This window comes from Symsagittifera roscoffensis, unplaced genomic scaffold, assembly GCF_963678635.1.
Source record: "Symsagittifera roscoffensis unplaced genomic scaffold, txSymRosc1.1 SCAFFOLD_131, whole genome shotgun sequence".
Lineage (NCBI taxonomy): Eukaryota > Metazoa > Xenacoelomorpha > Acoela > Convolutidae > Symsagittifera > Symsagittifera roscoffensis.
This window is the reverse complement of record NW_026970657.1, coordinates 1-16425: the sequence shown is the minus strand read 5'-3', so window position 1 is coordinate 16425 and position 16425 is coordinate 1. Positions and strand designations below refer to the sequence as shown.

The 16425-nt window shown below is 35.9% G+C and overlaps 1 protein-coding gene across 1 annotated transcript in view; it reads right to left on the bottom strand.

Moving 5' to 3' along the window:
• The window catches only part of LOC134855896 (uncharacterized), a gene marked incomplete at its 3' end in the record, with an annotated part of 92921 nt that extends 86952 nt beyond the window's left edge, over positions 1-5969 (bottom strand). Inside the window, 3 exon segments of the mRNA XM_063872282.1 lie at positions 3569-3756; positions 5297-5417; positions 5966-5969. Of these exon segments, the coding sequence (XP_063728352.1) occupies positions 3569-3756; positions 5297-5417; positions 5966-5969 (313 nt within the window).
• Positions 5970-16425: the final 10456 nt, after the last annotated feature.

Below are 16425 nucleotides of genomic sequence, written 5' to 3'. Positions count from 1 at the left end.
ACGGTTTCACCGGTATAACAGGCCACGAATGGGAAGATGCTACGGTTTGTTGGATATGTGAGAACGGTTTTTCTGACAATGATCAAGTGGTACTTAATCATGGCCACTACACCAACAAGTTCTCGGGTTGAGCACATGAGTGTAACTTTAATAGAAGAAAAAAAAATCACATTCGAGTGGTAGCCATAGTTTGTCAAATTATGATCTACACTTTGTAATCAAAGCGCTGGCGAAAGGCAATCTGGAAAAACAGTTTTTCTGTAAAACCCTCATCTGAAAAAATAATATATGTCCTTGACAATCTCAGTATATCTCAAAATGTTCAAGGACAAAACATGCGCTTTTCTCGCTGATTATTTACTCGCTGACAATGAGCAACGACCAAATGGACATGATGGAAAAAATTGAGAATCACCACACTGCCAAAGGTGCCAAAGCTTCTACAGACCTATGTTTTGCCTTATCTTACCCTAAAGTTGTACTACGAGCTAGAATTGTTGGCACGCTTTGTCGACCTCAACATTCGCCTACGAAAAACCGCGTTAAAAAAATTTCAGTAGAGTTTTTACAGATCAATTGTTAATTCAGCATTCGGTAAGACAATGGAGTCTAAGTAAGAAAAAAAAAGCTTGAGACTATTAGGAAAGAGAGAGAGAGAACTTCATCAAAAAACAGCTCTGAGCAGGTTCAAGAGCTTTCAAATCGTTTACGACCAATTAGCCATAATCAGGTTTTCAGTAACAAATTATTATGGGACAAACCTATGATAGTTGCTGCAACAATCTCAGACCTCGCCAAGCGTTTCATGTTTACATTTCATTATCAAAAATTGAAACCGAATCGGAACTTGGAACTCTTATACTACGACACGAATCGTTTTATTTATAACATAAAAACTGACGACATTTAGCGAGATTTACAGAAAAGAAAAACTGACTACAATTTTTCGTATCAATTTTAGTTATTTTCAACTTATGATTAGAGTCATTTTTTTTCGACGATACAAACAAAAAAGTTGTGCGAAAAAATAAAGACGAGATTGGTGGGAAGCCCATCAGAGCTTTCATCGCCCTAAAACCGAAATTATATTCGGTCGTCCAAAATCCCAACTTAAGCCAACCTACCTTCCACCCTTATTCTTCCCTTTTTACAGAAAAAGTTACCATCACCACCAACCTCCCTCACTCCCCCCTTAACTTGTGGCAATAAACTATGGGTATTCAGCTGCTTTAGGCAACGTTATTCAATAATGCCTAAGCTTTGATTTATCTGAAAACATATTTAATCTTTTTTTTCTTTTTTAATTATAATTTAGAGTCACCTGCTCTGTAGTAATTTGAAAAAAATTTTGTTCGGCATAAATTGAGTTTCAGAAGTGAAATGAAATTATCCCCTGCCTTGAAAAAAATAAAAATTTTGCTTGTGTTTAGAAGGCACTCAAAAATTGAGTGCCAAACGCATACAACGGATTGCACAGCGAGAACTGGACCACCAAAACTTCAGGGACGCATTATTCAATGGAAAAGCAATGAGAGTGTACAACTATAATATAGTTTCCAAAGGTCTCGCGAATATGACAGTAAAACAAAACAAACTTGCATTATCACCATTCGATAAAAAACGATTTCTCCTTTTCGACAGCAATTCAAAAGTTCCTTTTTGCCATAAGGTCAACGATGAATATGCTTTTCTAGAAGTCATTTACACGGACACCATATAATGAAGCTGATAACAGTTCGCCCGATATTCAATTTCCGGATTGGGGATTTTTAAAGCGGCCCTACTCAGAAACAAAGCTGGGAGAAGAAAAAGCTTCTAGTAGCCAAGTCCTTGAACGAGGTCCTATAAATAACCCATTTATTTTAACGGAAGTTTCAGAAGAAAGACCATCTAAAAAACAACGCAAAGAAAACCAAAACAATAAGCTTTAAATTTTGAAACATATATTTTGAGATAAGTTCTACTGCTCGTCCTTTTGATACTCCGACAAAAACTCGAAATAGTTTTTACCAATTTTACAGTAATAAAAAGTTCCTTTTGGGCTCAACCACTGTTTCAACATAAATAGTTTCAGGCAAATAAACTAGTTGGCGAAAATCAAGTGTTAGTTCAATCAAATATGACAAATCCTTTTGTTCAATTTTAATATAAAAAGCATGACAAAATTCCACGAAAAGAAAGAAAGCCAGGAATTGATACCCAAGGACAAGAAATGAAACAAGGACGAAAAAGAAAAGTTCAAGAATAAGGATGAATAAATTTAATTATCGCGGGAAAAGGGACCTCCTTCAAGGAAATTAGAAGTAATTATGGTATCGCGTCCCGATTTTTAAGCTCAGCTTAACAAGATCCTAAGTAGGGTGCCTTTGACTCTAAGGGCGGGAACTTACGTTCACTTTCAAAATCCCAGGATAGGGTCCTCCAAATAATAAAGGAACTCTTTCCTAGGATTTTGTTTTACGTGAAGACCCCCCCCCCCCCCCGGATTGACCTCCATAGACCAAAAATTCTAATCATACAGTTCCATAAACTAAGTCTATGAAAAAATACTAATCATACAAATTTCATACATTTTGCTAAAATGGTGTCGTCGAATTTTCAAAAAACTTTTATCTTGTTTTGGCATAAAATTCGGTGTATCGTAGAACGTTTTTTGTCAAAAAAATGCTAACCATTCATTTTCCATATACGGAAAATTTATGTCTAGCCTTTTTTTGATGGCGACGTATCTTTGAAATTGCCCGCAAAAATTTTTTTGTTTTTTTTTTCAACCGCGAATTGATTTTCGTGCTCAAACAAACATTTCTTGAAAAAAATTTGGATGCAAAATTTAAATTTTTGTGTGCATAACGTAGTCCTGGATATACTAATATTGGATTTTTTTCCTTTTCTCTTCATAACTTTTTTCAAAAACACTTAAAACTCCACTTTTTGTATGACATGTTTTTCTTTGCCTTGATCAAAGTCTGGCAATTCAAAAAATCAACTTTTAGAATTAATCATCTTTGAAAGTTTCTGCCAAAATTTAAAAGTTCGTTACTTTCGTTATATTATTTGTGTGAGACAGAATTAAAACATTTCAGGCTGTTTCAATTGCATTTTTAAAGCGAGACGGCCAAACTTTTGTTTATTACGTTTGAGTAACCAAGGTTTATATCCTTTGTGTTCGGTTACGAACACAACCAAAAAAATTTTGAGGAGTTAAAATGTAAAAAATAAATATTTTTGGTCTATGGAAAAATGCTAGTCATACAATTTCCATATATGAAAAAGTACTAATCATAGACATTTCATGCAATTTTCTGTACTTATGGAAGTGCATAAAAAGTGTATGATTCGCATTTTTCCGTATATGAAAATTGTATGACTAGCATTTTTGGTCAACCCGGGCTCTCCTTAGGATCCGGAACACGAAACAATACTCCTCGTAAAAATGAGACCTTTTTGAACGGCTGAAATTTGTGAAATTGGTGAAACCTGGAGATCAAATATCTTGAAAAAAACATCGAACAATTTTGTGCAACTGGATTTCTGATCACGCGTAACTTGAAGATGCCTTGAAACTTACGCGCTCGGTAGTAGGTGTCGATTTTTTCCGACCAGCGGTCACCACATTCGTTCACTGAAGACACCCGGAAACGCAAAAACTGCCCTGGTTCCACAATTGTGGCCAGAGTTCCTGCAGGGTCCGACCCGGGGGCTACCAGGTCAATGACCTCGTCGTTCGTTGCTGGAAATGTACTGTCGGACTGGTACCTTAAATATTATAAGTGAACGCGATTCGACCAACTTCCCCGACTCCAGATTGTATTTCAACTGCGATCAACAATATTCAATACACCATCACGGCTTAAAAGGTGCATTTTTGGTCATATTGTGGACTAAATTATAGGCGCATAGATTTTATACTTGACGTTGAAAATGAAAGCGCGACTTATTGAAGCGTGGCCAATTCTTCTGCACTCAAAAGCTTTCATTACGAGGCCAGAAAGCTTGAGGAAAGCTAATGGTCTTATTATTTCCAAAAAATAGCTAAAAATCGTTTGCGACCACTAAAGGCCAAGCGGAACATTCAGGGTTTTGTCTTAATACACGTAATAATATACCTTTTTCAACCATTTTTTTGAGGCAGTATTTCTGGTATTAATGCTCAAACAAAGGTTTTTATAGCCGAAAAACCAAAATAGTAATTTTCAAAACTTCTCAGCAAAAAGCACTCATAGCATTTTACATGACAAACAATGAACTTTTGCAAGATTCTGAAATAACAAAAAGTCAAAGACCATTTACTATTCCGCAAATTCGCCAATTTTTGGAGCGATTTTGAGCGGTACAATGATTTAGGTATTTGTTTGTGAAATCCAAAACAGCAAAGAAGATCAAAAAAATGTAGCAATGTTGCGGATTCCGCGACAAATCTGATTTTGTCCTGTTGCGGATTCCGCTTACAATGCAGAGAATGCACAGTTTGGCCTCGTAATGTAACACTTCTTTCATTCCGGCCTTTAGCGGATACTTGATAAAAAGTTTTTAAACACCACCCACATGTTTTACCGAGAAAAATTGACGCACCAATTGCCTGGATAAGTATAAAGGGGCCAAAATTATAATCTCATACTGTCAACGATCCACTCCTGAATCTGAATTGTTCAATTGGTCAAACAAATTTACACCGACACTCGGTTCAAGGCCGCTTGTAAGCGCACTAAGCGCGTCGCAGCTTTACGGCGATAACTTTTTATAATTTCATATACAATCCAACTGGCGAGCTCCAATTGGCGAGCTCACATAACGTCACGGATGCTTGAAAAACAGACAATTAATTTTTCATACTGGCCTGAAAAAAAATTGACCAATCAAACTCGAGAATGCTAATTATGATGCTCGTTGACCGTTATGAGAAGAGGTAGAATGTCTGCTCAATGCAAATTAGTTAGCTGAGCCCAGATATTCTTCTTCGAACCAAGATACATTTTTATTCGTCTAGAACTTCCACGAGGTACCACTGTTGCAGCCTTAATCTGTCGCAGGCTTTTGTAGAATTGGAGTTAGAGATCAGGTGAGAGCTCACCCCCACACACTATCATTTCTTGACAGGATATCAAACGTCTTACCAATATGTCTTACCACTATCGTTTTAAACAAAGGTTTAGAGAACTTTCGACAATAATAATGACAAAAGATAAAAACTGGATGCAGGTACGTTAATGATCGGCCCGAACATTCAAGACTCAGCTCTTATACGTTCAATCCTGACTTATCTTTTGATTTTTTTGGCCAGTCACTTTGAACTCACAGCTGAAGTTCTGCGTAGTATTTGGAAATGTGGTTGGGTTTTTTGGCGTCTGCAATTGCATAATCGACTTTTCCAGCTGTGGATCCTGTGCTGAGAGTGACTCCATTTGGCTGAAGTGGGACTGAAAAGAACTACAGCAGTAAGAAAAAATTATGTGGAGGGGGAGGAGAGGGGGTGGTTTGTATCGGGCAAATGTTAATGTTTTTGTCACCTAAATTTAAGTTACATGTATTTGTACGCAGAATCCACAAAAATTTTGCAAGTAAATCAGTTCCACTTACATTTTGGAACAAGTTAAAAGACTTGTCTCTGGAATCCAGGAACATACAGACACATTGTGCGCCTATCCAGTGCACAGTTTAGCTTCGTAATGTGAGCTCACCGTCTCAGAAGCTTTGACCATTTAATTGCAAAGAGAGCCTTAAATTTTGCAACCAACCAAAAAACAACAAAAGCACCAAAAAATGCATTCAAAAATATCCCTCGCCAAACAGTTCCTTTCTCTCCCTTTTCAGGAGCTGTAACAATCTATTTGGCGATTGATATTGTTAGGCGCTTTTCCGTCTTAGAATAGCAGCGAAACCCGCACCGAGCGCCCATGGATCATAATCGATTATATTGTCATAATATGGTCAGCATCTATAAAATGACAAAATAATCGATTCTAACCCATTAAAAATGGATTATAATCCTAATTTTTATTATCCCAATAAAATCCATTATAATCGACTATAATCGATTATAATGGATTTTTTCGAGGGGTTATTCAGTAATTTTACAATTTTGTTCAAAATTATCTCATTTCCTGTTTAGTGTAGTTGCTACGTGTTTCATAAAATGTTACATTTAAGAAAAAAATTTATATTTTTTTTGTCTCTACTTTTTCTAATTCATCGCAGTTTAACACCTCATTTTACCCCCCCCCCCCCCAGCCAGTTAAGCCCCCAGTACCCAGTATACTACCACCCACCAGTTTACTATCCCCCCCCCCCCCAGTTTACCCCCTCCCACCATTTAGCCCCCCCTCCAGTTTACCCTGCCCCTTTAGCTGGGGGGGGGGGGGGGGGGGGGGGGTTTGGGTAAGAAAGCTTGAGGGGAAGAGGGGATGACCAGTTTAACCCCCCTCCCCCGGTTTGTTTACCCCCACTCCGTTCGGTTTATTTACTCCCCCCCCCCCCCCAGATTTATTTAACCCCCCCTCCCAGTTTACTTCCCCATCCCCCCAGTTTATACCTCCCAGTTTACCCTGCCCCTTTAGTTGGGAAGGGGGTAAAAAGCTTGAGGGGGCGAGGGGACGAAGTTGAGACATGGCATTTAGTAAAAAACAGGGCATAAATTCTGCAAACTTCTCGCAAAATTTTGCATCAATAATCGAATTTAGTTCTAAAAATGAAATGGATTATAATCAAATATAATGGATTATTATGGATTTTCATTTCAAAATAATCGATTATAATGGATTATCTTGACAAAAATAATCGATTTCAGTGACAAAAATAACGGATTATAATCGATTATAATGGATTATAATGGATTTTATTTGTTCAGAAATAATCGATTATAATGGCTATATAATCAATTTCGTGGTTTAAATTTTACATCCGTAATGGATTATAATCGATTGTTTTTGTCTCGGGAATCCATTATAATCAATTAGAATCCATGGGCGCTCGGTGCGGGAAGCTTCTCACAAAATAAAACAATTGACATTTAAGGACCACAAGTAGATCAGCTTTTGGCTGTGGAACCAGTTCTAAACTACAATTTGTAATTGGTTATAAATATATTTCTCTAATTTTATAAAATATTTTTAACTAACCATTCGATTCAAAACGATTTCTCCTTTTCGACAGCAATTCAAAAGTTCTTTTTGCCATAAGGCCAACAATGAATATGCTTTTCTAGAAGTCATTTACACGGACACCATATAATGAAGCTGATAACAGTTCGCCCGAATTTCAATTTCCGGATTGGGGATTTTTAAAGCGACCCTACTCAGAAACAAAGCTGCGAGAAGAAAAAGCTTCTAGTAGCCAAGTCCTTGAACGAAGTCCCATAAATAACCCATTTATTTTAACGGAAGTTTCAGAAGAAAGACCATCTAAAAAACAACGCAAAGAAAACCAAAACAATAAGCTTTAAATTTTGAAACATATATTTTGAGATGAGTTCTACTGCTCGTCCTTTTGATACTCCGAAAAAAACTCGAAATAGTTTTTACCAATTTTACAGTAATAAAAAGTTCCTTTTGGGCTCAACCACTGTTTCAACATAAATAGTTTCAGGCAAATAAACTAGTTGGCGAAAATCAAGTGTTAGTTCAATCAAATATGACAAATCCTTTTGTTCAATTTTAATAAAAATTTTTTATAAGCATGACAAAGTTCCACGAAAAGAAAGAAAGCCAGGAATTGATACCCACATGAAACAAGGACGAAAAAGAAAAGTTCAAGAATAAGGATGAATAAATTTAATTATCGCGGGAAAAGGGACCTCCTTCAAAAAAATTAGAAGTAATTATGGTATCGCGTCCCGATTTTTAAGCTCAGCTTAACAAGATCCTAAGTAATGTGCCTTTGACTCTAAGGGCGGGAACTTACGTTCATTTTCAAAATCCCAGGATAGGGTCCTCCAAATAATAAAGGAACTCTTTCCTAGGATTTTGTTTTACGTGAGGACCCCCCCCCCCCCCGGATTGACCTCCATAGACCAAAAGTTCTAATCATACAGTTCCATAAACTAAGTCTATGAAAAAATACTAATCATACAAATTTCAAACATTTTGCTAAAATGGTGTCGTCGAATTTTCAAAAAACTTTTATCTTGTTTTGGCATAAAATTCGGTGTATCGTAGAACGTTTTTTGTCAAAAAATGCTAACCATTCATTTTCCATATACGGAAAATTTATGTCTAGCCTTTTTTTGATTGCGACGTATCTTTGAAATTGCCCGCAAAAATTTTTTTGTTTTTTTTTTCAACCGCGAATTGATTTTCGTGCTTAAACAAACATTTCTTGAAAAAAAAATTTGGATGCAAAATTTAAATTTTTGTTTGCATAACGTAGTCCTGGATATACTAATATTGGATTTTTTTCCTTTTCTCTTCATAACTTTTTTCAAAAACACTTAAAACTCCACTTTTTGTATGACATGTTTTTCTTTGCCTTGATCAATGTCTGGCAATTCAAAAAATAAACTTTTAGAATTAATCATCTTTGAAAGTTTCTGCCAAAATTTAAAAGTTCGTTACTTTCGTTATATTATTTGTGTGAGACAGAATTAAAACATTTCAGGATGTTTCAATTGCATTTTTAAAGCAAGACGGCCAAACTTTTGTTTATTACGTTTGAGTAACCAAGGTTTATATCCTTTGTGTTCGGTTACGAACACAACCAAATAAATTTTGGGGAGTTAAAATGTAAAAAATCAATATTTTCGGTCTATGGAAAAATGATAGTCATACAATTTCCATTTATGAAAAAGTACTAATCATAGACGTTTCATGCAATTTTCTGTACTTATGGAAGTGCATAAAAAGTGTATGATTCGCATTTTTCCGTATATGAAAATTGTATGACTAGCATTTTTGGTCAACCCGGGCTCTCCTTAGGATCCGGAACACGAAACAATACTCCTCAAAAAAATGAGACCTTTTTGAACGGCTGAAATTTGTAAAATTGGTGAAACTTGGAGATCAAATATCTTGAAAAATACATCAAACAATTTTGTGCAACTGGATTTCTGATCACGCGTAACTTGAAGATGCCTTGAAACTTACGCGCTCGGTAGTAGGTGTCGATTTTTTCCGACCAGCGGTCACCACATTCGTTCACTGAAGACACCCGGAAACGCAAAAACTGCCCTGGTTCCACAATTGTGGCCAGAGTTCCTGCAGGGTCCGATCCGGGGGCTACCAGGTCAATGACCTCGTCGTTCGTTGCTGGAAATGTACTGTCGGACTGGTACCTTAAATATTATAAGTGAACGCGGTTCGACCAACTTCCCCGACTCCAAATTGTATTTCAACTGCGATCAACAATATTCAATACACCAGCACGGCTTAAAAGGTGCATTTTTGGTCATATTGTGGACTATATTATAGGCGCATAGTTTTTATCCATGGCGTTGAAAATGAAAGCGCGACTTATTGAAGCGTGGCCAATTCTTCTGCACTCAAAAGCTTTCATTACGAGGCCAGAAAGCTTGAGGAAAGCTAATGGTCCTATTATTTCCAAAAAAATAGCTAAAAATCGTTTGCGACCACAAAAGGCCAAGCGGAACATTCAGGGTTTTGTCTTAATACACGTAGTAATATACCTTTTTTAACCATTTTTTTGAGGCAGTATTTCTGGTATTAAGGCTCAAACAAAGGTTTTCACAGCCGAAAAACCAAAATAAACATTTTCAAAACTTCTCAGCAAAAAGCACTCATAGCATTTTGCATGATAAACATTAAACTTCTGCAAGATTCTGAAATACCAAAAAGTCAAAGACAATTTAGGTATTTGTTTGTGGAACCCAAAACAGCAAAGAAGATCAAAGAAAAGTAGCAATGTGCGGATTCCGCGACAAGTCTGATTTTGTCCTGTTGCAGATTCCGCTTACAATGCACAGAATGCACAGTTTGGCCTCGTAATCTAACACTTCTTTCATTCCGGCCTTTAGCGGATACTTGATAAAAAGTTTTTAAACAACACCCACATGTTTTACCGCGAAAAATTGACGCACCAATTGCCTGGATAAGTATAACGGGCCCAAAATTATAATCTCATATTGTCAAAGAGCCACTCCTGAATTGGAATTGTTCAATTGGTCAAACAAAATTACACCGACACTCGGTTCAAGGCCGCTTGTAAGCGCACTAAGCGCGTCGCAGCTTTACGGCGATAACTTTTTATAATTTCATATACAATCCAACTGGCGAGCTCCAATTGGCGAGCTCACATAACGTCAGGGATGCTTGAAAAACAGACAATTAATTTTTCATACTGGCCTGAAAAAAAATTGACCAATCAAACTCGAGAATGCTAATTATGATGCTCGTTGACCGTTATGAGAAGAGGTAGAATGTCTGCTCAATGCAAATTAGTTAGCTAAGCCCAGATATTCTTCTTCGAATCAAGATACATTTTTTTTCGTCTAGAACTTCCACGAGGTACCACTGTTGCAGCCTTAATCGGTCGCAGGCTTTTGTAGAATTGGAGCTAGAGGTCAGATGAGAGCTCACCCCCACACACTAGCATTTCTTGACAGAGGAGATCAAACGCCTTACCAATATGTCATACCACTATCGTTTTAAACAAAGGTTTAGAGAACTTTCGACAATAATAATGACAAAAGATAAAAACTGGATGCAGGTACGTTAAAGATCGGCCCGAACATTCAAGACTCAGCTCTTATACGTTCAATCCTGACTTATCTTTTGATTTTTTTGGCCAGTCACTTTGAACTCACAGCTGAAGTTCTGCGTAGTATTTGGAAATGTGGTTGGGTTTTTTGGCGTCTGCAATTGCATAATCGACTTTTCCAGCTGTGGATCCTGTGCTGAGAGTGACTCCATTTGGCTGAAGTGGGACTGAAAAGAACTACAGCAGTAAGAAAAAATTATGTGGAGGGGGAGGAGAGGGGGTGGTTTGTATCGGGCAAATGTTAATGTTTTTGTCACCTAAATTTAAGTTACATGTATTTGTACGCAGAATCCACAAAAATTTTGCAAGTAAATCAGTTCCACTTACATTTTGGAACAAGTTAAAAGACTTGTCTCTGGAATCCAGGAACATACAGACACATTGTGCTTCTATCCAGTGCACAGTTTAGCTTCGTAATGTGAGCTCACCGTCTCAGAAGCTTTGACCATTTAATTGCAAAGAGAGCCTTAAATTTTGCAACCAACCAAAAAACAACAAAAGCACCAAAAAATGCATTCAAAAATATCCCTCGCCAAACAGTTCCTTTCTCTCCCTTTTCAGGAGCTGTAACAATCTATTTGGCGATTGATATTGTTAGGCGCTTTTCGGTCTTAGAATAGCAGCGAAACCCGCACCGAGCGCCCATGGATCATAATCGATTATATTGTCATAATATGGTCAGCATCTATAAAATGACAAAATAATCGATTCTAACCCATTAAAAATGGATTATAATCCTAATTTTTATTATCCCAATAAAATCCATTATAATCGACTATAATCGATTATAATGGATTTTTTCGAGGGGTTATTCAGTAATTTTACAATTTTGTTCAAAATTATCTCATTTCCTGTTTAGTGTAGTTGCTACGTGTTTCATAAAATGTTACATTTAAGAAAAAAATTTATATTTTTTTTGTCTCTACTTTTTCTAATTCATCGCAGTTTAACACCTCATTTTACCCCCCCCCCCCCCCAGCCAGTTAAGCCCCCAGTACCCAGTATACTACCACCCACCAGTTTACTACCCCCCCCCCCCCCAGTTTACCCCCTCCCACCATTTAGCCCCCCTCCAGTTTACCCTGCCCCTTTAGCTGGGGGGGGGGGGTGTTGTTTGGGTAAGAAAGCTTGAGGGGAAGAGGGGATGACCAGTTTAACCCCCCTCCCCCGGTTTGTTTACCCCCACTCCGTTCGGTTTATTTACTCCCCCCCCCCCCCCAGATTTATTTAACCCCCCCTCCCAGTTTACTTCCCCATCCCCCCAGTTTATACCTCCCAGTTTACCCTGCCCCTTTAGTTGGGAAGGGGGTAAAAAGCTTGAGGGGGCGAGGGGACGAAGTTGAGACATGGCATTTAGTAAAAAACAGGGCATAAATTCTGCAAACTTCTCGCAAAATTTTGCATCAATAATCGAATTTAGTTCTAAAAATGAAATGGATTATAATCAAATATAATGGATTATTATGGATTTTCATTTCAAAATAATCGATTATAATGGATTATCTTGACAAAAATAATCGATTTCAGTGACAAAAATAACGGATTATAATCGATTATAATGGATTATAATGGATTATATTTGTTCAGAAATAATCGATTATAATGGCTATATAATCACTTTCGTGGTTTAAATTTTACATCCGTAATGGATTATAATCGATTGTTTTTGTCTCGGGAATCCATTATAATCAATTAGAATCCATGGGCGCTCGGTGCGGGAAGCTTCTCACAAAATAAAACAATTGACATTTAAGGACCACAAGTAGATCAGCTTTTGGCTGTGGAACCAGTTCTAAACTACAATTTGTAATTGGTTATAAATATATTTCTCTAATTTTATAAAATATTTTTAACTAACCAATCATATTCCATAACTAACATTTACACTTATTTGTAAGTGCTGAATCTACTTGTAGTTTAAGCGCCAGAGCAGCTTGAATTAAACTTAGAATAAAGTTGTTCTCCTTCTGGATCTATTGAGACGAGGAGATATAAGAGTAAGATTAAGATTGGTATTAGACTACGAAGATGCGCGAATCTATCCAGCCGAAAATAGGATCTGCCGAAAATAAGACCTACCATACCTTATCTGAAATTACTCTATGAGTACAGTCACTAGTTCATAACTCAACTGACAAACTTTTTCAATCCACACTATCCTTTTCAAATTGCGTGGTTTGTCGCAATTAGATGGAAAAATTTTCGAGAGGCATGAATTGAGCCAAAAAATTTCGTTTTTCTTGAAACTGTCTTGAAAAAATGTTCAGAGAAGGTAAAATATGGTATTCTAAGATTTCATCCAAGCAAAAAAAAATTCTGAACAAAAAACAGAAAAAAATAGCCCTTCCTAACACAAATAAAACCGCATTTGTTAATTTTTTTCAAGGTCCCTGATGAAATGTAGTCCATGTAATTTTTTAGTTCAAAAATTCGAAAGTGTTTCAGATTGATTCGTTTTTTTTTTTCATATTTTTTTGGCCAGAATGAGGGATTTTTCTCCGCATCTTCAACATTGAACTCCTTGCAGCCTAATTAAGAGTATAATAATTACGTTTGTGTCTTTTACTGGTTTTAAAATACTATCTTTGCAACATGGCAAGGTAATTTTAGACCAAGGAAATGTTAAAAAATCGCTACAAGACTGCTCTTAGAAATCTTTCTCAGTGGTGTGCGCAGATTTTTCTAGAGGGGAAGGGGTGCGGTTTCTTGAAAAAAAAAACGAAAATTTTCACCCTTTTTTTTAGGTCGACAAATTTTATTTTTTGAGCTCTCCGAAAATACTATAAGCACCCTTTTTTTCTAACACAGGCGAGAACACGACCAAAAAGCAGCTCTATCAAGTGAAATAAGAAATAAGTAGAAATCAGCCTCGAATTTGCAAAAACTCGAGGCTTAGCAAAAACTCGAATTAGCTAAAATCTGCGACTTAGCAAATCTGAGTCTCACGCACTAACCATTCAGTCACGATGGATGCTTAAAATCCCCCAAAACTAGCCACCAATAATGCAGCTACATATGCTAATAAATTGGCAATTCGATGCACCAGAAGTAGCATCAAATATAAAAGATACAATTTTGCATGTAAAAAAAATCGCAAATGATAAACCACATTATGTATAAACAATGCATTTCAAAAAATTGCGAGATATATTGAGTTAGAAAGTTTCTTACACCGAAATTTTATTATTGTTATGTTGTTTGAAACAAATAGCTCTCTTCGGTCCACTTGATGAATTAAAAATACAATAACTGTGTAAATTTACAACTACTCGAATGTCAAAGCGCAATTTACCAAGATGCTGTAAAAATTCAACTAAATTTCAAAGGTGCAACAAAATATCGAAATATCTTATTGCCAGGTCGATGCAGCAATTTCGACGCAGCAAATATTGTTGCTTTAAGTCGCAACAATAATTGAGACTTAGTCGCTGCAACAAAAGCCGCAACAATATTTGCGACTTAGGTTGAAAAAAAAAGTTCGCACTATAACACATTGCTTCGCGAGTGTGAATATTTTCTGCTCCACAGGTAAAGAAACAAGCCAAAAAAGCTATACAGGCTCAATTGACTTCACTTGGAAACAATTTTTACGATTATTACTTATACACTATTTGCTCAGGGGACCGCGCGCTTGATCACGTGACATTAATTTTTAGTGGTTTGTTTTGATTACGTGGTAAAAATTGTATTTTGCATAAGCGTGTGGATGATAAGTTAACAAAAATTAAAAAGTGTTTATTTTTTTTCAGTTTTTTGTCACTTTTGAAACCAAACAACTTTTAAGTTGTCCTTAAATTGTAGTCGAAACATTCACTGCTTCGCCCTGATAAACGAGCAGTCTTGTTATCAATTTGGAACAGTTTTCAAAAGCCAAATTAGCCTTATTTTTTGTCAATTTACAATCCTTACAATAGCGTCTTGTATCCAAGCAAAACGACCAAATCAATTGCCTCATTTGAATTTGGAACGCAATATTCCGCCGCTTACGCGTAATAAAAAACGCAATATATCCCGCGACTTATCCCAAAGTGGCCAAATAAGCGATTTTCTTTCGAACGTTGGAAGAATAAGCAAGATCATCGTTCCAACTTTTGAAGAAAATGACGGAATATTTGTGCTCTTGGTGATTTTTTTTTCTCCAGATAAATTTCTATTTTTTAAATAACCATTTTTGACAAAAATTATTCGATAAATTTTTGTAAAGTTATGAGGTTTAAAGATCGCCATTTTGGCCAATTCGGGACAATTAGCGCGTGATATACTTCGCGTTAGTAACGCGTGGGCGGCAATTTAATCATTTTTGTTAATCGTTCCAAATTGGCTGAAGCAGGCTATTTGTCAAAATTGCTACGTTACTAGTTGCAAAATCTATCACTTAATTTGTTTTTTAAATGGCGCGTGGGGGATAAAAATATCAAAATTAAAGAAAAAATTCTTTTTTTTTGAAAGTTTCATCAGTTTTTTTAGGTAAACACTGCTTCATAGGCTTAAAAAGGCAGTTGGAAAATTCAGTACTTTGCCCTGATCCACTCAGTCTTCTTACAAACATTTTTGGTGAAGCAAATTTATCTCTTTGTACGTGATATTGCTTTCAATATTTACAAGAAAAACTTTAAAATCTAGTTTTGTGTAAAGTTTTTCAATTTAAGGTAAACCTCTATGGTTTGAACGGGTTCTGGAATTATAAATTTTTTAGACGACTAACTCAGATAAGGTTATTTTTAAAACCGATAATTCTATCAATTTAATTCAATGGCTTGCGCGTGAGTTTTTGATGGAGTACGGCAGCTGTTTTGAAAAACACAGAGTGATAACCCCGTAGAGTGACCATATTTTATCATTTTTGGCATGAATTATTTTAAAGCTTTTTTAGAAGACTTAGTCTAAAGTAAACTCGTAACCTTTCAAGTAACCTTTTACAGTATCAATGAATTTGAAGTTTTTTTCTACAATTTCAATGGCTAAAACAACCCTAAATTAATCAAAAAAAATATGTTGAGCAAATTAAAAATTCGAAATCAGGTTATTTTGGAGCTGCAGTAAATAATGAAACAAAATTTTCCAATTAAACTAAATAAGAATGAAAATCAGAAAAAAATCAGATTTCAATAAAAATCATCAAAAAATCATCAAACTTTGCCATGAACATTTTCCACTGGTCTTCCATGGTCATATTTTTGGTTTTTAATTCAAATTCATCCAAACTTAGATACTCTTAGTTTAGGGTCAACTCTTTAGCAGCAATATCCAAGGTCATCCAATGAGTTACCTGAGTAGTATAGATATACGACACTGGGATCGGGGGGGGGGGGTGATCCCTACAGGGATCATTGGGTATAGATTATACCTAATGATCCCTATGTAAATATTTATACCTAATGATCCCTATGTAAAATATTTATACCTAATGATCCCTATGTAAAATATTTATACCTAATGATCCCTATGTAAAAAATTTTCCAAAAAAATTTTTCATCCAAAAGTTTCCAAAAAAAAAAAACTTTTTAAATTTTTTTTTTCAAATTTTTTTTCAATTTTTTTTTTCAAATTTTTTTTCAAACATTTTTTCAGTTTTTTTTTAAAGTTCTTTACTTGATGATCCCTATGTAAAATAATTTTACCTAATGATCCCTATGTAAAAAAATTATACCTAATGATCCCTATGTAAAATTTTTATACGTAATGATCCCTATGTAAAATTTTTATAACTAATGATCCCTA